Source organism: Saccopteryx bilineata, chromosome 4 (genome assembly GCF_036850765.1).
Source record: "Saccopteryx bilineata isolate mSacBil1 chromosome 4, mSacBil1_pri_phased_curated, whole genome shotgun sequence".
NCBI lineage: Eukaryota > Metazoa > Chordata > Mammalia > Chiroptera > Emballonuridae > Saccopteryx > Saccopteryx bilineata.
In genome coordinates, this window is record NC_089493.1 from 86,702,002 (window position 1) to 86,723,689 (window position 21,688).

The 21,688-nt window shown below is 35.4% G+C and overlaps 1 protein-coding gene across 2 annotated transcripts in view; it reads left to right on the forward strand.

Moving 5' to 3' along the window:
• The window catches only part of DPH6 (diphthamine biosynthesis 6), a 213,209-nt gene that overhangs the window by 126,564 nt on the left and 64,957 nt on the right, over nucleotides 1-21,688 (forward strand). For both annotated transcript variants that reach the window (XM_066277189.1, XM_066277190.1), the window contains exons 4-5: nucleotides 15,006-15,079; nucleotides 19,122-19,240. In XM_066277189.1, coding sequence (XP_066133286.1) covers nucleotides 15,006-15,079; nucleotides 19,122-19,240 — 193 coding nt within the window. The remainder of the gene's footprint in view (nucleotides 1-15,005; nucleotides 15,080-19,121; nucleotides 19,241-21,688) is intronic.

Here is a 21,688-nt window from a genome sequence, read left to right on the forward strand (position 1 = left end):
ATGTTTAAATACCTGTTAGTGCATGTCTAATCCTTATTTTTTCAATTTGGGAGATAATGGTGATCTTCTTAGAATATTCTGCATTTATGTTACAAATCTACACTGACTTTTAAGGCAGAAGTTTGTAGTTTGACTCTCAGTCTTTCCTTTTGATGCAAACTATATTGTGTTTTGGCAATTGTTCTTTATAATTTGTCATATAGGCTCCTCTCTAAGTTCAATGTAAGTGAGAATTTATTACTTCTTTTTAGGTTTATTGTCTCTCCCCCTTATTCACATGGTTTCAGAAAAAGAGGGTTTGTGAACATAGATATTTATATTTCCTAGGGTTAGTTTTTATTTTTCTCAAAAATGCAGTCTTTGGCAGCTTATATCTAAGGATTGGTTCTTCTCTGTTAATTTTGCTAGTTTTCCATCAAGATTCAGGTCTGTCTTCTAGTCACATTTTCACCTAAGATAGCTTGATTACTTACTGTATTTCATTTGTTCTTTGTTCTTCTGTAGCAGCATTAATTACAATTATTGGATTTCTGCTCTTCCTTATCTTTTAGTTTATTACTTTGTACAAAATTCCATCTTTTTTGTTTCTTCTGTTATCTGAGCAAGCAATTGTATCTTTCACCTTGCAGTTTTTTTCTGTTTTACAAATGTTGAATATTTACCACCTTTTCATGCCAAAGTAATTTTTGTGATTGTGGTTTCCTTTACAGTCTTTAAAAAAAGTCTAATTCTCTTTTAAACTATTTGCATCTCCTTTTATTTCAATCGTTTCTTTAAATTCTGTTTTCTACACATGATATTTCTGAAATGTTACTTTTTTCTTGTGATAAATTTTTTCCAAAATTGTATATATTGAGTCCTCTCTTTGCCCTTTCCTCACTAATGCAGCAGCATTTGGTAGGAACAGTGTGGTGGGTTTTCTTTTCTTTTTTTTTTTCTGCTTACTCAAACTGGTATAGTGGAGCTGTACATAGGTTTTGGGTTTGACAGACAGTAGCATCTGTCCAAGAAAAGATACTGATACTTTCCAGAGCTATTCTCAAACTTCTGGCTTGAAATTTTCTTACAGTTCCTGCCCTCTTCTCCAGAAACATATTAACTAAAGTGTTTTGTTGTTGTTTTGTTTGGTTGGTTGGTTGGTTTGGGAGGTTTTTTGTTTGTTTCGGTTTTTTTGTATTTTTCTGAAGTTAGAAGCAGGGAGGCAGTCAGACAGACTCTCGCATGCGTCTGACAAGGATCCACCTGGCATGCCCACCAGGGGCTGATGCTCTGCCCATCTGGGGCTTTGCTCAGTTTCCACCTGAGCCATTCTAGCACCTGAGGCAGAGGCCATGGAGCCGTCCCCAGCACCCAGGCCAACTTTGCTCTAATGGAGCCTTAGCTGCGAGAGGGGAAGAGAGAGAGAGAGAGGAAGGAGAGGGGGAAGGTGGAAAAGCAGATGTATGCCCTGGCCAGGAATCAAACCCAGGACTTCACATGCCAGGCCAATGCTCTACTGCCGAGCCAATCAGCCAGGGCCTTAGCTAAAGTGTTTTTTATCTTTGTTTTTCTGCTGTAACCTAACTCAGAATTCAAAAGTATTTTACCAATGATATTTAAGTGCTAGAATTTTGTAGAATAAATAAAGCTGTGTAGAACTGAATAATTTGTTGAAGAATATTAACCGTTCTTCCCTTTTTCAATGTAAATTTTAAAAAGATTTTTATTATATTGATATATTCTTGGTAAAAAAAAAATAATCAAGAAAAATAAGGCTTTAGAAAGTAAAAAAAGTTTAAGTCCCTTTACCTATTTCTTTTTCTTCACTCAATCCTGCTTTCTAGAGTAAGTCTTTACTATTAGCAGTATACTATGCATTTTCTTAGAAAGAAGGTTTGGTCTTTTATTCCTTAAGGGGGGAAAAACTCATCAGATCTAAATTGCTTGCATTTTCTTTAAAAGGACAAAGGCTTGGCTTTACTTATACATGTTTAGCATGTGCATGCATATAAACATTTCTAGTTTTTAATAAATCAGCTGTTTTTTACATAGTGCATTTCAGTCTCAATGGGGAAACTTATAGATTGCTGAGATTCTTCCACATTAACAATTAAAATGTATTCTAAGAAGCATGATTTATCTTCTGTATTTAGACCTTGAATTCTTAAACAGAGTGTTGATATATTGGTTCTTTCTGAATAAATCCTTAATATGGTTATCATTTTGCATATAAGTAGGTATAGAAATCGTGATAATAATGAAGTTCTGTTTTTACCAGTTTGTGAGTGTGTGTGCACTTTTGCAAGTGCCTTCTATATTGTTAAGATTGTCTATTGTAGGTCAAATAGCTGCTAGGACTAGCTTCTCATCAGACTTGCAGGTGCATTGTACGTTGACAGAGATTGGGGGAGAAGATGGTCTAAGCTACAAATAGACCTGTGATGTCTGCTTGGCTAATCTGATCATAGCTGACTTTATAAAGTCTCTTAGCATTTTTTGTTTATAAAACAAAAAGAATATAATAATAAACTACCTTGGAGCACTGAGAACAGTAACATAAATGTTTAATGAAATTAAGCACTGTTGTTTCTAATGCTGAGTGATACTACTGCTGACTCTATTATTACCTGAATTGAATTTATATATCCATATTGATAGTGATAATGACCTAAGTTAAATAGTTTCCACTGTATCTGAGAGCCCCTGTGACTGAGCAATGTGCCAGACTATATAGGGTCCAGTCTTGGTCTCTAACTTCTCTATTGCTAACATTATTATTATTTTTATTAATTTTAATGGGGTGACATTGATAAATCAGGGTACATATGTTAAGAGAAAACATCTCCAGGTTATTTTTATATTGATTATGTTGTATACCCATCACCCAAAGTCAAATTGTCTTCGGTCACCTACTATCTGGTTTACTTTGTGCCCCTTCCCTCCCCCCAACCCCTCCCACCTCTCCTCACCCCGCCCCCTGTAACCACCACACTCTTGTCCATGTCTCTGAGTCTCTTTTTTATGTCCTACCTATGTATATAGTTCTTAGTTTTTTCTGATTTACTTATTTCACTCAGTATAATGTTATCAATGTCCATTCATGTTGTTGTAAATGATCCAATGTCATCATTCCTTATGGCTGGGTAGTATTCCCTAGTATATATATACCACATCTTCTTTACCCAGTCATCCATTGAAGGGCTTTTTGGTTGTTTCCATGTCTTGGCCACTGTGAACAATGCTGCAATAAACATGGGGCTGCATGTGTCTTTACATAGCAATGTTTTTGAGTTTTGGGGTATGTACCCAGTAGAGGGATTGTTGGGTCATATGGTAGCTCTATTTTTAATTTTTTGAGGAACCATCGTACTTTCTTCCCTAATGGTTATACTACTTTACATTCCCACCAATGGTGGATGATGGTTCCTTTTTCTCCACAGCCTCTCTATCTTAAGGAACTAGAAAAAGAAGAACAAAGGCAACCCAAAACCAGCAGAAGAAAGGAAATAATAAAAATCAGAGCAGAAATAAACAAAATAGAGAACAGAAAAACTATAGAAAAAATTAATAAAACAAGGAGCTGGTTCTTTGAAAAGATCAACAAAATTGACAAACCCTTGGCAAGACTCACTAAGGAAAAAAGAGAAAGGACTCAAATAAACAAAGTCCAAAATGAAAGAGGAGAAATCATCACAGATATCATAGATATACAAAGAATTATTGATATACATAGAATATTAAAAACTCTGTGCCACCAAATTTAACAATCGAGAAGAAATGGATAAATTTCTAGAACAATACAATCTTCCTAAACTGAATCATGATGGAGCAGAAAGCCTAAACAGACCCATAAGCAGGGAGGAAATAGAAACAACCATCAAAAACCTCCCCAAAAATAAAAGTTCAGGACCAGATGGCTATACTAGTGAATTGTATCAAACATTCAAAGAAGACTTGGTTCCTATTCTACTCAAAGTCTTCCAAAAAATTGAAGAAGAAGCAATACTTTCAAACACATTCTATGAGGCCAACATAACCCTCATACCAAAATCTGGCAAGGACAACAGAAAAAGAGAAAACTACAGACCAATATCTCTAATTAATACAGATGCTAAAATACGAAACAAAATACTAGCAAATCGAATACAACAACACATTAAAAAAATAATACATCATGATCAAGTGGGATTCATCTCAGAATCACAAGGATGGTTCAACATATGTAAAACGGTTAACGTAATACACCATATCAGCAAAACAAAGGACAAAAACCATATGATCCTATCAATAGATGCAGAAAAGGCATTCAATAAAATACAACACAATTTTATGTTTAAAACACTCAACAAAATGGGTATAGAAGAAAAATATATCAACATAATAAAGGCCATTTATGATAAACCATCAGCTAACATCATATTAAATGGCATAAAACTTAGGACTTTTCTCCTAAAATCAGAACAAGACAAGGTTGTCCATTCTCTTCACTTTTATTCAGCGTAGTGCTGGAAGTTCTAGCCAGAGCAATCAGACAAGAAAAAGAAATAAAAGGCATTCATATTGGAAAAGAAGAAGTAAAGGTTTCAGTTTTTGCAGATGATACGATCCTATACATCGAAAATCCCAAAGACTCCACAAAAAGACTACTAGAAACAATAAACCAATACAGTAAGGTCACAGGATACAAAATTAATATACAAAAGGCCATTGCCTTCCTATATGCCAACAATGAAACAGCAGAAAATGAACTCAAAAAAACAATCCCCTTCATGGTTGCAACAAAAAAAATAAAATACCTAGGAATAAACATAACAAAGAATGTAAAGTACCTATATAATGAAACTTACAAAGCATTGTTAAGGGAAATCAAAAAAGATGAAATGAAATTGAAAAATATTCCTTGTTCCTGGATAGGAAGAATAAATATAGTCAAAATGACTATATTACCCAAAGCAATTTACAAATTTAATGCAATTTCCATCAAAATTCCAATGTCATTTTTTAAAGAAATGGAACAAAAATCATCAGATTTATATGGAACTACAAAAAACCCCAAATAGCCAAAGCAATCCTAAGCAAAAAGAATGAAGCTGGGGGCATTACAATACCTGACTTCAAATTATATATATTATAGAGCCACGACAATCAAAACAGCATGGTATTGGCAGAAAAATAGACACTCAGACCAATGGAACAGAATAACATTATTATTTTTTATTTTTCTACTTTTGGTCTTAACTACTTGATTGCCTTTTGGCCAACTTGATCACAAAAATGTAGTTTAATATGTATTCAGCTCTTTAAGTTTTCTGAATTGTGTTGAATTTAATCATATTTATTATACCAAGGATCTGAAATTTATTTTCTTAAAGAATTTGGCAATGGTATGTGTCATGTTTTGTTCTTGCAACTTTCTCCTCAGTGGTCATAACTGACAGTATTATATATGTAGTCTTACAACAAAGTAAGTTAAAATTCAATCATAAGGAAGAAAAAGTCTATTTTTAGTACTGTACTTATTCATTGGAAAAAATTACATATAAGTAGATTCATGCAGTTCAAACCCATGTTGTTCAAGGAAATACAGGTAAGTACACGTATTTACTTTCTTAGCTTAAACTATCTAGTCTCTTAAACTAGAATCATTAGTCCCACCCTTTATGTATATATGCTTTTTATCTCTGTTCAGTTGGTTCCCAAGTCCTTTTAGTTGCTTTTGGAATTTAGCTTTTTATTCTATGTTTAAATTTGTTCAGACTAGACTTTTGCTTCTCTTTCTCTGCTCTCTAATCAATTTACCATACTTTCATCAGACTTATCTCTTTTCTTGTAAATATGATCATATTTTCTTAAAATCATTAGTGACTCAAGAGAAATGAAAACAACACTCACACAGAGGCATGTAGGATAATTTATAACCGCTTTATTCACAAGAACCCAATACTGGAAGCATCCCAAATATCCATCAAAAATGAATGGATAAACAAAAACGGTATATCCATATAACAGATCCAAATGGAATACAAAGGAATGAACTATGGGTGTACATAGTATGGGGTCAGTCTCAAAATTATTATGCTGAGTGAAAGAAGTTAGAATAAAAGGATACATATTGTATGATACTATGTATATAAAATAACAGTAAAAAATGCAAACTAATGTATAATAACATAAAACAGATCAGTAGTTGCCTGAGCCAGGAAAGAAGAGAGGATTGGGCTGCAAAGAGGCAGAAAATATCTATTGGGTGTAATTGGGTGGCAGTTTCACTAGTGTATACATTTGTCAAAACTCATTGAATTGTGCACTTCAAATGAACGCAGTTTATTGTATGCAAATTGTATTCAGAGTTGATTTTTTTTTTTTAATCCTACATGGATAGGTTCTCAATTGCCTTCAGGATACAGGGCGTGATTCTGAATATTTTGATCTCAACTTTCTAGCCTTTTCCTTTTCCATTTCTTGATATGTGCCCTTCAACTATCCCAAACTTCTGGCAATCCCTTATGTGCCGAGCCCCTTATTTTGTTGCTTTGGCTCATATTCTTCACTCTGTCTAAATTTTATTAGGGTTCTCCATAGAAATGGAACTAATGGAATATATGGAGATATATAGAAGGAGATTTATTATGAAGGATTGACACATCTGATTATGGAGTCTGTGTCCCATGATCTGCCATTTGCAAGCTGAGCTGAAGACCCAAGAACAATGGTGGTATAGTTCTAGTCCAGACCCTCAAGTCTGAGAAACGGAGCCAATGAAGTAAATCCCAATCCTAGTCCAAAGGCCCAAGAACTGGGAGTGCCAGTGTCTGGGGGCTGGAGAAGATGGATTTCCCAGCTCAAGCACAGAGCAAATTTGCCCTTCTGCCTTTTTGTTCTATACAGACCCTCAACCATTTGGATGATGCTACCCCCATTAATTAAGGCTGCCCATTTATATCCTAATCTTTGCCAGAAACATTCTCATAGAAATAACATTTTATCAGATAACTGGATATCTCTTAGCTCAATGAAGTTGGCATACAAAATTAACCAACACAGGTTAGTAGGTTAGTGGTGAGAAGTGATCACGAGCAAGTCTAGCACCCAGGAATGAAGGGCTTTGACTGTAAAGTTAGGCCTTATTCCATAGCACTAATGGCAGTGCCTTGGGATTCAGTAGTAGTTAACTGTAGAAGTAGTAAGAGAAGTAATTATAGAAGTAATTGTAATAATGAAGATTATGATAATGATAGAAGAAAATATTCACTGCTTGCTTACTATGGCGGACACTTATTTATCTATATTATTTTACTCATTCTTTTAAACCTAGAAAAAAGGAACTATTATTATTCTCACTTTATAGCTAAGGAAAATGAAACACAGGAGAAGTTACATAATTTATTCAAAATCACATAGTTTGTCAGTGGTAGGGATGTATTTCTAATGGGTAATAGTCATCATGATTGTTGAACAAATCATTAGTTGGCTCCTGGGTAAATTCTTGGCTGTCCTAACATCAAATCTGCCTTACACCGTAGTTATTTAGTATTCTCAGTTATTTAGCATTTCATTAGGCACAATGAAAGGCTAAAACACTTTAACTTAACTGGTTTTTCTAAGTTATTTTGTAGATTTTTCAGTAGCAAAACCAAATGGGATCTTTAGCTTTACCCCTGTTTTTTGTAAGGGAAAAGCCTGTCTACAATTGGATACATTTTGGTTTTTTTCTTATTGAGAATTTTAACCTCTTTTGTGCTATTGCTTCAGTTTTGTAAACATACTTTTTTTTTAACTTTTCAGGTCAGATGTTTTAAATCTGCCTTTATTTTTTAAAGAAGTCTCATTTTAAAAAGTTAATGATCTATATATAGGCCTATTTTTGAAGAACAGTCAGAATTCAGTTGGGTATATAATTCTAGAGCTCATTTTTTAGGTGTTATCTAGTAGACAATAAAAGAGATGAAAGTGGAAGAGGATTTCAGAGAATTCATGTGGACTAAGAATTAAATTATTATTTAGAGTTGAGGTGAACATTAAGTGAGAACCATAGAATGTTAGCATATTTTAAATGAATAACAAATGCCAATTATTATTTTATTTAACTGTGGGTTGACTTAAAGGAAAACAAATAGCTCTTGTCTTTGTTTCCATGATCTAGAGCAGGGGTAGCAACCTTTTTATACACCGCCCACTTTTGTATCTTTGTTAGTAGTAAACTTTTCTAACTGCCCACCAGTTCCACAGTAATGGTGATTTATAAAGTAGGGAAGTAACTTTACTTTATAAAATATATAAAACAGTTACAGCAAGTTAAAGTATATAATAATTACTTACCAAGTACTTTATGTCGGATTTTCGCTAAGTTTGGCAGAATAAATCTTTATTAAACAACTTACTATAGTTAAATCTATCTTTTTATTTATACCTTGGTTGCTCTGCTACTGCCCACCATGAAAGCTGGAATGCCTACTAGTGGGCGGTAGGGACCAGGTTTACTACCACTGATCTAGAGGTGAATATAAACGCGCACATACACAATATTTAGTACTTTATATTTTTTACTACAGAACTGAAATTTTGATCTCTCAGTTGCTCTGTTTACTACTCTGTCATCTATGCCATATTTGCTTTTAATGAGGAGCACTATGCCTTGACTTTCTCAAATGACTACAATGACTTTTATGAAAAGAAAATTGCTAGAAAGGTTAGAAAAAGGTTATAAGCAAATGTTCTCACAAAGATGCTGAAATAGAAAAGTAAAGGAATTAGCTCTTTTCCTGGAAACTGTATCTAATAAAAAGAGTCATTTTATTTTGGGGAGGTTTGGCTGATAGTTCTCTATCATTTTGGAGGGGAAATTTTAAATTGGCATTATCTCTAAAGACATGAGAGATTTTTTTTTTTAATTATTATTATAATTTTATTTTTTTAATGGGGTGACATCAATAAATCAGGATACATATATTCAAAGATAACAAGTCCAGGTTATCTTGTCGTTCAATTATGTTGCATACCCACCACCCAAAGTCAGATTGTCCTCTGTCACCTTCTATCTTGTTTTCTTTGTGCCCCTCCCCACCCCCTATCCCTCTCCCATTCCCCCCTCCCCCCCGTAACCACCACACTCTTGTCAATGTCTCTTAGTTTCAGTATTATGTCCCACCTACGTATGGAATAATACAGTTCCTGGTTTTTTCTGATTAACTTATTTCGCTTCGTATCATGTTATCAAGATCCCACCATTTTGCTGTAAATGTTCCGATGTCATCATTTCTTATGGCTGAGTAGTATTCCATAGTGTATATGTGCCACATCTTCTTTATCCAGTCATCTATTGATGGGCTTTTTGGTTGTTTCCATGTCCTGGCCACTGTGAACAATGCTGCAATAAACATGGGGCTGCATGTGTCTTTACGTATCAATGTTTCTGAGTTTTGGGGATATATACCCAGTAGAGGGATTGCTGGGTCATAAGGTAGTTCTATTTGCAGTTTTTTGAGGAACCACCATACTTTCTTCCATAATGGTTGTACTACTTTACATTCCCACCAACAGTGTATGAGGGTTCCTTTTTCTCCACAGCCTCTCCAACATTTGCTATTACCTGTCTTGCTAATAACAGCTAATCAAACAGGTGTGAGGTGGTATCTCATTGCCGTTTTGATTTGCATTTCTCTAATAGCTAAAGAAGATGAGCATCTTTTCATATATCTGTTGGCCATTTGTATTTCTTCCTGGGAGAAGTGTCTATTCATATCCTCTTCCCATTTTTTTATTGGATTGTTTGTTTGTTTGTTGTTGAGTTTTATGAGTTCTTTGTATATTTTGGATATTAGGCCCTTATCTGAGCTGTTGTTTGAAAATATCATTTCCCATTTAGTTGGCTTTCTGTTTATTTTGTTATCAGTTTCTCTTGCTGAGCAAAAACTTCTTAGTCTGATGTAGTCCCATTCATTAATTTTTGCCTTTACTTCTCTTGCCATTGGAGTCAAATTCATAAAATGCTCTTTAAAACCCAGGTCCATGAGTTGAGTACCTATGTCTTCTTCTATGTACTTAATTGTTTCAGGTCTTATGTTTAGATCTTTGATCCATTTTGAGTTAATTTTTGTACAGGGAGAGAGACTGTAGTCCAGTTTCATTCTTTTGCATGTGGCTTTCCAGTTTTCCCAGCACCATTTATTGAAGAGGCTTTCTTTTCTCCATTGTGTGTTGTTGGCCCCTTTATCAAAAATTATTTGACTATATATATGTGGTTTTATTTCTGGACTTTCTATTCTGTTCCATTGGTCTGAGTGTCTATTTTTCTGCCAATACCATGCTGTTTTGATTGTCGTGGCCCTATAATAGAGTTTGAAGTCAGGTATTGTTATGCCCCCAGCTTCATTCTTTTTCTTTAGGATTGCTTTGGCTATTCGGGGTTTTTTATAGTTCCATATAAATCTGATGATTTTTTGCTCTATTTCTTTAAAAAACGTCATTGGAAGTTTGATGGGAATTGCATTAAATTTGTATATTGCTTTGGGTAATATAGCCATCTTGATTATATTTATTCTTCCTAGCCAAGAACAAGGTATATTCTTCCATCTCATTATATCTTTTTCGATTTCCCTTAACAATGGTTTATAGTTTTCATTATATAAGTCCTTTACATTCTTTGTTATGTTTATTCCTAAGTATTTTATTTTTTTTGTTGCAATCGTGAAGGGGATTATTCTTTTGAGTTCCTTCTCAGTTGTTTCATTGTTGGCATATAGAAAGGCTATTGACTTCTGTATGTTAATTTTGTATCCTGCGACCTTACTGTATTGGCTTATTGTTTCTAGTAGTCTTTTTGTGGATTCTTTGGGGTTTTCGATGTATAGGATCATATCATCTGCAAAAAGTGATACCTTTACTTCTTCTTTTCCGATATGGATGCCTTTTATTTCTTTGTCTTGTCTGATTGCTGTGGCGAGAACCTCTAGTACCATATTAAATAAGAATGGAGAGAGTGGACAACCCTGTCTTGTTCCTGATTTAAGGGGGAAAGCCTTCAGTTTAGTGCCATTTAATATGATGTTAGCTGATGGTTTATCATATATGGCCTTTATCATGTTGAGATATTTTCCTTCTATACCCATTTTGTTGAGAGTCTTAAACATAAAATTGTGTTGTATTTTATCGAAAGCCTTTTCTGCATCTGTTGATAAGATCATGTGGTTTTTGTTCTTTGTTTTGTTGATATGGTGTATTACGTTAACCGTTTTACGTATGTTGAACCATCCTTGAGATTCTGGGATGAATCCCACTTGATCATGATGTATTATTTTTTTAATATGTTGTTGTATTCGATTTGCTAGTATTTTGTTTAGTATTTTAGCATCTGTATTCATTAGAGATATTGGTCTGTAGTTTTCTTTTTTTGTGCCATCCTTGCCTGGTTTTGGGATGAGGGTTATGTTGGCCTCATAAAATGTGTTTGGAAGTATTGCTTCTTCTTCAATTTTTTGGAAGACTTTGAGTAGAATAGGAACCAAGTCTTCTTTGAATGTTTGATAAAATTCGCTGGTATAGCCGTCAGGGCCTGGACTTTTATTTTTGGGGAGGTTTTTAATGGTTTTTTCTATTTCTTCTCTACTGATAGGTCTGTTTAGGCTTTCTGCTTCTTCTTGACTCAGTCTAGGAAGGTTGTATTTTTCTAGGAATTTATCCATTTCTTCTAGGTTGTTGAATTTAGTGGCATAAAGTTTTTCATAGTATTCTACAATAATTCTTTGTATATCTACGGTGTCCGTGGTGATTTCTCCTCTTTCATTTTGGATTTTGTTTATATGAGTTCTTTCTCTTTTTTCCTTGGTAAGTCTTGCCAAGGGTTTGTCAATTTTGTTGATCTTTTCAAAGAACCAGCTCCTTGTTCTATTAATTTTTTCTATAGTTTTTCTGTTCTCTAATTCATTTATTTCTGCTCTGATTTTTATTATTTCCTTTCTTCGGCTGGTTTTGGGTTGTCTTTGTTCTTCTTTTTCTAGTTCCTTAAGGTGTGAAGTTAAGTGTTTCACTTGGGCTCTCTCTTGTTTGTTCATATATGCCTGAAGCGATATGAACTTCCCTCTTATCACTGCTTTTGCTGCATCCCATAGATTCTGATATGTCGTATTGTCATTTTCATTTGTCTGTATATATCTTTTGATCTCTGCACTTATTTCTTCTTTGACCCATTCATTTTTTAAAAGTATGTTGTTTAGTTTCCACATTTTTGTGGGATTTTTTTCCTCTTTTTTGCAGTTGAATTCTAGTTTCAAGGCTTTATGATCAGAAAATATGCTTGGTACAACTTCAATTTTTCTGAATTTGCTGATGTTGGTTTTGTGGCCCAACATATGGTCAATTCTTGAGAATGATCCATGTACACTGGAGAAAAATGTATACTCAGTCACTTTGGGATGAAATGTCCTGTAGATGTCTATCATATCCAGGTGCTCTAGTGTTTTGTTTAAGGCCACTATGTCTTTGTTGATTCTCTGTTTGGATGACCGATCTAGAGCCGTCAGCGGTGTATTGAGGTCTCCAAGTATGATTGTATTTTTGTCAGTTTTTGTTTTAAGATCAATAAGTAGCTGTCTTATATATTTTGGTGCTCCTTGGTTTGGTGCATATATATTAAGAATTGTTATGTCTTCTTGATTCAGTGTCCCCTTAGCCATTATGAAATGGCCATTTTTGTCTCTGAGTACTTTTCCTGTCTTATAGTCAGCATTATCCGATATGAGTATTGCTACACCTGCTTTTTTTTGGATGTTATTTGCTTGGAGTATTGTTTTCCAGCCTTTCACTTTGAATTTGTTTTTATCCTTGTTACTTAGATGAGTTTCCTGTAGGCAGCATACAGTTGGCTTTTCTTTTTTAATCCATTCTGCTACTCTGTGCCTTTTTATTGGTGAGTTTAATCCGTTTACATTTAGTGTAATTATTGATACTTGTGAGTTCCCTATTGCCATTTTATATCTTGCTTTCTGTTAGTTTTGTGTCTTGTTTGATCCTTCTCTTTCGTTTTTCTATCTTTTGTTTTTATTTGGTTGTATTCCATACATCTTTCCTCTGTTGCTATCTTTTTTATCTCATGTGCTTCTGTGGTGGTTTTTTCAATGGTGGTTACCTTTGAGTAATGAAAAGGGTCCCTACCCTGTTCATTGTAGCGAACTATTTTGTGAGTACTTTTGCTCTCCATCGTCCTTTGCTACTGTTAATCTCCGTCTTCTCCCCCTCTTTCTTTTTGTTGTTGTCACAGTTTAAATTTGGTTTTATTTGGAGCTTTTACTTGTGGCTCTGTTTTTTTTTTGTTCTTTGTATCTGATTGGAGAACCCCCTTTAGTATTTCCTGGAGTGGGGGTTTTCTCATGATAAATTCCCTCATCTTTTCTGTATCTGTGAATGTTTTTATTTCTCCTTCGTATTTGAAGGATAGCTTTGATGGGTATAGTATTCGTGGCTGAAAGTTCCTCTCTTTCAGGACTTTAATATTGGGGTCCACTCTCTTCTAGCTTGTAGAGTTTCTGCTGAGAAATCTGATGATAATCTAATGGGCCTTCCTTTATATGTTGTATTCTTCTTTTCCCTGGCTGCCTTGAGAATTTTTTCTTTGCTGTTGGTTTGTGTCAATTTCATTATGATATGCCTTGGAGTAGGTTTGTTGGGGTTAAGAAAACTCGGAGTTCTGTTTGCTTCTTGAACTTGAGGCTTTAGTTCTTTCCACAGGCTTGGGAAGTTCTCATCTATTATTTGTTTGAGTATGTTCTCCATTCCATTTTCTCTCTCTTCTCCCTCTGATATACCTATTATTCTTATGTTATTCTTTTTGATGGAGTCAGATAATTCTTGTAGGGCTATCTCATTTTTTTTAATTTTTGAGTCTCTTTCTTCTTCTCCATGAGAGATTCTTATTGTACATTTTTGTTTATTTACTATGCATCCTTTTAGGACACACTGAGTTATTTCAGTATGTTTCAAATATTACATTTGTTTTTATGTGAAACACTTATTTTTGTAGGTTCCAAGTTTGGGAAGACTAAAGTATTAATAATGAAGTCATGTCTCTGAAGTAGTTTCTCCTGTATTTCGTATGCTAGGATGGATTTCATTTTATGCCTATTCAGAGAATTTCTATTCAATATGTTATTACTAATTACCCCCTAGTCACTTTCTTCATATTTATTTTCTAGTATCAGTTCCCTAGTTTATACCTGCATTGTATATTATTCTTACCTAAGTGTATTATGTTACCCTTCTTTACATTAAATCTCATCTTAGACCTGTCCTTCCACATCCCCGGTTGTCCATATCCATCCATGTACTTGACTAATACTGCTTTTTTTTTCTGTTACCTTCATCCTAGGTTTGTATCATCTGCAAACTTAATCATACTGGAATTTACATTCTCCTCTAGGTCATTAATGAGCATTCTGGATAGACTAGTACTCTTCCCTTTAGGGTGCTGCTGGATATACTACTGAATGTTCTTCATTATAATTCTGTTGATATTAATTCATTGCTTTTTTTCCATCATACATTTTTTTTTAATTCACTGTACCATACTGTTTGTTATTCAGGCAATAGCTCTGTGCTTCCTGGGTGCTATTCTTTTTTGGAAATCAACTTTTTTTTTTAAAGATACAAATAAAAAGCATTACGTTCCCTGATCTACTTAAGCCATTGCTTAGTTTAAAAAAAAAAATGGTAATCTAAGAAAATATTGTCCTTAAATAGATATTCCTCAAAATTTTTCATCAAACATCACTGAGTCTTTACAAGTATGCTAAGTGAGAAAACATTTTGGAAGCGCAGCCTAAGTCTTGCCTTTTCCACAGAAGATGGTCTCCAGTTATTTGGATTTTAAGTTAAAAGAATAACTAATTTTTCTTCAGCTAAGAGGAGGACTTAAATATATGTATTGTTTTTTCTGATGGTTATTTAGATGAGACAGTTTATTTATAATTTTCAGAGTATGGTGTAGCATCACATGTTTGTTTATTTATATTTTATATTTTTTTCTTTGTTTTCAGGAAAAAGAAGAAGTGGAAGGGATATCAGTAGGTGCTATACTTTCTGACTACCAGCACGTTCGAGTAGAAAATGTGTAAGAGAACATTATTTGTCCTATATTTAAATATACATGTATTTTAAGAGTGTGAATAAATAAAAAATATGATTGTATTCAAGTAATAAATAGATAGGATATTCTACATGCTCCATGAAATTAACTGTATGTATTTACCTAAGTAACAAAAGTTAAAGTTTTATTTTTGTTCTTTTCTTATATCATACATGGAGAAAACACTAACTTATTATAAGGAAAACACATTATTTATAATAAAAAATTAAGGCAAAGATTTTTTAAGTCACAAGTATTATTTTTAATTTTTTTCTTACTTGAATTAGTATACCCATTCACTCTCTTTTAATTCATCTTTTGTAATAAAAATCTGGAGCTTATAGAAGGAATGCAGTAATGTAGAAATATCATAAAGTTATAAAAAAAGGAATTAAGGAATTATCCGTTCTCTGATCCTTAGGAGTTAGTTCTTGGTCAAAAATATTCACAATTGAAATACTTATATATAAAGTCATTGATCTCTCAATGAATTTTTAGGTTGTTGCTCCCTACTCTTCCCCCTCCCCTAAGAGATGTAGACTAGTAAATCCTTCTCTGTGCCTACAAATATCAAAACAGTTCATTTCATCGATCTATTAAAAAATCATAAGGATAGTCAAATGATACTATTGATTATTTAATGTTAGTTTGGAAAAACAACATAAATGAGTTCATTTTTTATTTTTATTTGGATAAGTAAAATATTGTGTAGAGGCTTTCTTCACAATTATATTAGCAAAAAAATGTGGACTGTAGTATTAATCTTAAGCAAAACTTAACCTCTAATTATGCTATTCAAAGAATAAACAGAAATAAGGTAAAGCTTTACTTATGTAATGTTATGTATTCTTGACAAAGAAACTTTCATATTGACTATCTTATTAAAAACTTGCATATTAATATAGACTTGAACCCTTAAATTTAAATTTTTATCTTATTTGTTTTCTCTTAATACCATAGTGAATTTAAGGCTGTTAAAAATATAGATTTTAAAAAGTCAGTGACTGAAATGCAAGGCAAAGCATAATTATGTGAAAGGGAATATGAATCATATTTGGGGGTATGTTGGAATCTCTGAAGAATGGATATGGAAAAGGGAGTGTTTTTAAATGTTTTCTTTACATTCTGCCTGCCTCCATTTAAGAACAACTGAACTATAGATGAGATAGATTTTATATCCCTTACCCCATGCATTAGAAACAATATTATTCTCACCAGTCTTTAGGTTATTGTCTCTGAGAATTATTTTGTTTATAAATTTCTGTTTTGGAATAAGTGCAAACCCACAGGGTTTAGTGGATAGCCAAACTGTAGATAGGACTGATATATATTGATGAAAGTTAAAAAATTAAGTGGAAATGTGCTGTTGATTAGGAGGCTCTATAGAAGAAGGACCCATATATAGCATACTAATGGATGAGGCAAGCTTTTTCTCTAGTCCCAGGTACACTTTCATACAGGGTTAAAATGCCCAGATTTTATACCATATAGTGTATCTGCAATAATTTTATTCTTGAAAATTTTAAAGCAGTGTTACTGGGAATCCATTGGTCTTCAAACTCAGTTTTGAATTAGCTTATCTTCAATTTGTGGTTTGTGTTGCATTATTCTGTTTGCAAGATATAATGCATTTAGTAAATGTCACAAGCTCAAATGCAACAGTAATTTACAGAGGAATGTATTTCAGGCATGATATTTTGATCTGTTAAAATATTTAAGTAGGTAAAGAAGTTTGACTTAAATTTAAAAATAGTCAACAGATTGTAGATATCAAAGCAAACAGTCAAGAATTTTGCAATAAGAACAGAAAGTAATGAAGGTTTTAATTTTAAAAACTCTCAACTATAGACAATAGAGACTAGTTTGATTCGCAGGCATTAAACATTGGTTAGATGACAGCAAGAGCTGTAATGCTTGTGTTAACATCGGTTATCATTCTTCTGTTAATTGCCTCAAAATTGCTCTATAAACTCTGGGACATTTTACAAACAAAAACTATACAAAACAGTCAGCAATAAGAAAGGTTTTTGTTTCTTTGAAAGTCAGGGCATACATACATGAAAAAATAGTGATATTTTTAAGGCCACAGATAAGTAAATTACCAAACATTTACGTTTATTAAGTTTAGGATTTTCTCAGAGAAAGAGAGGTCAGTGTGGGCTGGAGTAGTCAGCCAGCTAACCGAACAGACATTAGGGATGATGAGGTTTAGAGCTATTTTCTTGTTTGAAATCTGATCTCATCCACTTACTGTGTGACATGGGTAAGTCACTTGGCTTTGACTTCTAGTTTTTGAATACTTATTTTATCTGGACTTTGTACTACATTCTTTATATTACTTTTTGTCCATCATAGACTTCCTTGAGAAAGAAACATTTACACAAAGGCACAAAACAAGTAAAGAAGGTAGGAAGTATGGCTAGTATTAGGCAAGAGTGAGCAGGGTGGGGGTGGCTGTTGGACAGCGGGAGAATAGGAGGAGGTAAGCTGTGAGAGCTAACCAGCCAGAGATCCATGTAGGTCTGTTGTGTGAACTTTTACTGAGAGTGATGAAGAGGGTTTTTTGCAGAGGAATCCCATGATTTGGTTTTTCTTTTAAAAGGATCACACTGGCTGCTGAATGGAAAACTGATTTTTTTTGACAGAGACAGAGAGAGAGACAGACAGGAAGGGAGAGATGAGAAGCACCCATTCTTCATTGTGGCTCCTTAGTTGTTCATTGATTGCTTTCTCATACTTGCCTTGATGTGGGGGGCTACAGCTGAGCCAGTGACCCCTTGCTCAAGTCAGCGACCTTGAGCTAAAACCAGCGACCTTGGGCTTTAAGCCAGTGACCTTTGGGCTCAAGCCAGCCACCATGGGGTCATGTCTATGATCACAGGCTCAAGCCTTAGACCCCGTGCTCAAGCTCGCAACCTCGGGGCTTCAGACCTGGGTCCTCTGCATACCAATCCCTGTCCACTGCGCCACCACCTACTCAGGCAAAACCCTGACTTTATTTATTCATTCATGCATTCATTCATTTCTTTATTCATTTATTCACTCTTTTGAAAGCTGAATTTAAAAAGGCAAGGATAGAAACAGAATGAAATTAGAAGGATATTGACATAAGATAGAATGGTGCAACAGACCAGGTATTAGTGGTATTGGTGAGAAGTGGTTATATTCTGCATTGTGGTATATTGAATAAGGAATGTAAAGAAAAAAGGAGTAAAGGATGATTCCACTTTCTAATCTCTTCATCTTCGCTGTTTGGTTGCTCCACTACCACCCACCATGAAAGCTGGAACGCCCACTAGTGGGGGGTAGGGACCAGGTTGACCAGCACTGCAAAAGTAGGTGGTTTTTATAAAAAGGTTTACCATCAAGGACCTAAAGCTTAGTTTTGACTTGCCGAAGTCACATAGCCAGTGAGTTCAGAAGTAGGTTTCATACCCAGATTTGTCCAGATTCCAAAACCCGTATCTTTTCTACTGCACCATAATGTAAACATGTAGTACAATGCCTGCCACATATTAGGTGCTCAGTATATTGTACTTTTGTTCTTATTTGCTTTTCACTAAGTCTGTTTATTTTTAATTTTAGTTAGTAGGTAAAAATAGTTCATGTAACCATAGGTATTATAAATTTAATCAACATATGATCATTTTATTAGGCTAAATTTATTTGCCTGTTTTGCATATGCTTCATAATTTTGATACCTGAGAAAGTTCTAAAAACAAGAATAATTATCCATTGGTATTTGGAAGCTTTTGTGCATAGATTTCTAAATTTACAAAGAGTCTTACTAAAATTAATACTTGTAATTTATCTGGAAATTTCACTTTTGCCTGTTTGTGCATAGCCTTTGGAAATTAAATATGTTAATGTTGTGTATATGAACTTTATAATACAAAACATGTTTTTAAAAACATTTTAAATGCTAAAGTCTTTGAGAGAAACATTAAGTTTAAAATCAAAATAATTGCTATGGTTCCAAGTATAGAACATTAAGATATCATCTGATCTTTTTATTTTTATTTTATAGGTGTAAAAGGCTGAATCTTCAGCTGTTAGCTTACCTTTGGCAGAGAAACCAAGAAGATTTGCTCCGAGAGATGATATCATCTAACATTCAGGCAATCATCATCAAAGTAGCAGCTTTGGGTATGCAGCCAGACGTTTAAGGGAGCTGTCTGTTACCACACAGATAATGAGTTCATTAATAAGCAGTTATAACAAAAAAGGAAGAATTATTTAGCATATAAAAATGTGGAGTCATGCCCTGGCAGGGTAGCTCAGTTGGCTGGCATGTTGTCCTAAAGTGCAGAAGCTGCCAGTTGAACCCTGGTCAGGGAACATACTGGAACAGATCAGTGCTCCCCTCTCTCTCTCTCCCTTCCTCTCTCACTAAAATCAATGAAACATTTTTTAAAAATGTAGAGTCACAAGCTGAAGAAATTGAGTAGGGGGAAATTTTAAAATAGGCTTCTGACTATTTACCAAAGTGATTAATACTGAATCTTAATTCTATATATATATATAAATTTTATATAAATATATATAAAACCTGCCTCTAATACTAGTATTGTATTATGGTCCTTTCAGGTCTTCTTTGTTCTGAAATGCAGGTTCTTAGGAAACAGGAAATACAGATTGAATTTTTAATCTGTTTAAAAGCTATATTTGGTACAACAGATGATATTTTTATTGCATTTTCTAACATTTTCAATAATACTAAAGTAGAATGATTGACTTTGTGGTGTCAGAGATAAGCAGAGTAATGGGTTTTTGTTGGGGATGGTGAGAAAGTCACATTTGAGAGAATGTCATTTGATCAGTCAGCATAGATAGAATGTTGTAGGCAGGTGGTAATCTGATTCAAATGTGGATATTACATACAAACACATTAACTTGTTTTCCATTTTTATAATTATATTCATTTTCAAGAAGCCATAGGGTTTGAACCTACAACATCTATTTCATGAACCTATTTGAGGAAATGCCCTGGAGCCTCAGGGGTCTCAAAATCTAAATATGTACCTCATTTAGGAGTGTTTACTTTTGTGATCTCTGAAATAACAAGGTTTAAAGCTGTGGAGTATTTTATAAATTCACATTTTAAACAGCATTAAAAGAAATATCTGGAGTGACGTCACGGAAATGGCACCGTGAGAAGCGCGTCCGACAGCTCTCCCCTAAATCACAACAAATTTATCAACTAGAAACAGAAAAATTTATCCTCGGAGCATTCCGGAGTTCCACACAAACTGAAAGCAAAAGGACTGTTATCACTTGAATCTGAGAGACGAGGGTGTGGAGGAAGCTACCGCAGCGACGCTCATTCAAGCCGCCAGGGAGTGCGCCCGCGGTGAGTCAGCCCATATACTTGGGAACCGCAAGCCGCCGCTCGCGGCCGCGAGCCCGCGAGCTGCCGTGAACCCCCGCGAACCGCCACCGCGAGCTGCCGCGAGCCCCCGCGGAACCGCCACCGGGAGCGGCCGCCACGAGCCGCTGCGCGCGCGCCCGGTCCAGTTGAGCACTGCTGACGTTCCTAGCGGCCCGCACACTGCGAGTGGGGGTCACCGGCCACCGGTGCCCTGAGCGCCCCATTCGCGCGCGTGCCTTGGGCATTCCACGCGCCCAGGGCGCCCTACTGGCCCGCACACCCAGGTGCTCCATTATCCTGCGCCTGGTGCGGTCCAGCCGCCAGCGGCAGGGCGAGCGGGAGAGGCTTGGGAGATTCTCTCCGTGGGCGGGGCACCTCACCCAGCCATTCAAGCTAACAATCAAGCGTTGGGGGAGGGGTGCGCGCAGGCAGCCTAAAATACCTTCTGAAACACAGCTGCGACCCAATCACTGAAATTAGCTTAACCCATAAAATCTGCGCACCCTCGGTTCTAATTGATAAGATCTCTCTCAGTTCAGCGATCCAAGACAAGAGGCGTGATATTTTCTAGTGCCTCTCGCTAAAGGGGCGGGGGCAACTTCTGATGGATAGAGCCTCCATATTCAGGGATAAACGCTAACAAGAAGGACTTGGCAGATAATAAGGTCTATACTACACTAGTCGTAAGCAGAGACTAGTGCCTCTTCTTCCCTGCAAAAACAGGCTACAAAGTGTGGAAAGCCTGGGTTGAGAGGTCCAACTAAATGATAGGCGCTGAACAGTCACCTTGACAACAATTGACTCCCACCCCCGCCTGATTACACTGGAGGCCCTGACTGTCAGAGCCTTTCCCAAAGCCTTGCACTGAGTGGGGATAGAGTGGGGATTTCCCAGCTCTTTGAGCCTCTTACTCCCCAGGCAGAAGCAGTTGCAGCCTTATAGCTGGATCACCAGGCTGCTAATTCAGAAAGGGGGGACTAGGAGAGAGAATCCAGGAAAGCAAACTCTCTCATCCTTGGACCCTGCAAACGCCAACAAGCCTTTACTTCCAGCAAGACTAAAGCCAATTATATGACATTGCCATAGAATCCCATCAACTGCAAATCCCTAACTCAGAGTGACACAGGGCCAGAGCCTGGGGTACAGAGTCACCGACTAGGAAGAGGGAGAGAAAAGAAAAAGGAAGAAGTTAACCTCTCAAAATCAAGAAAAACCCACAGACTTTA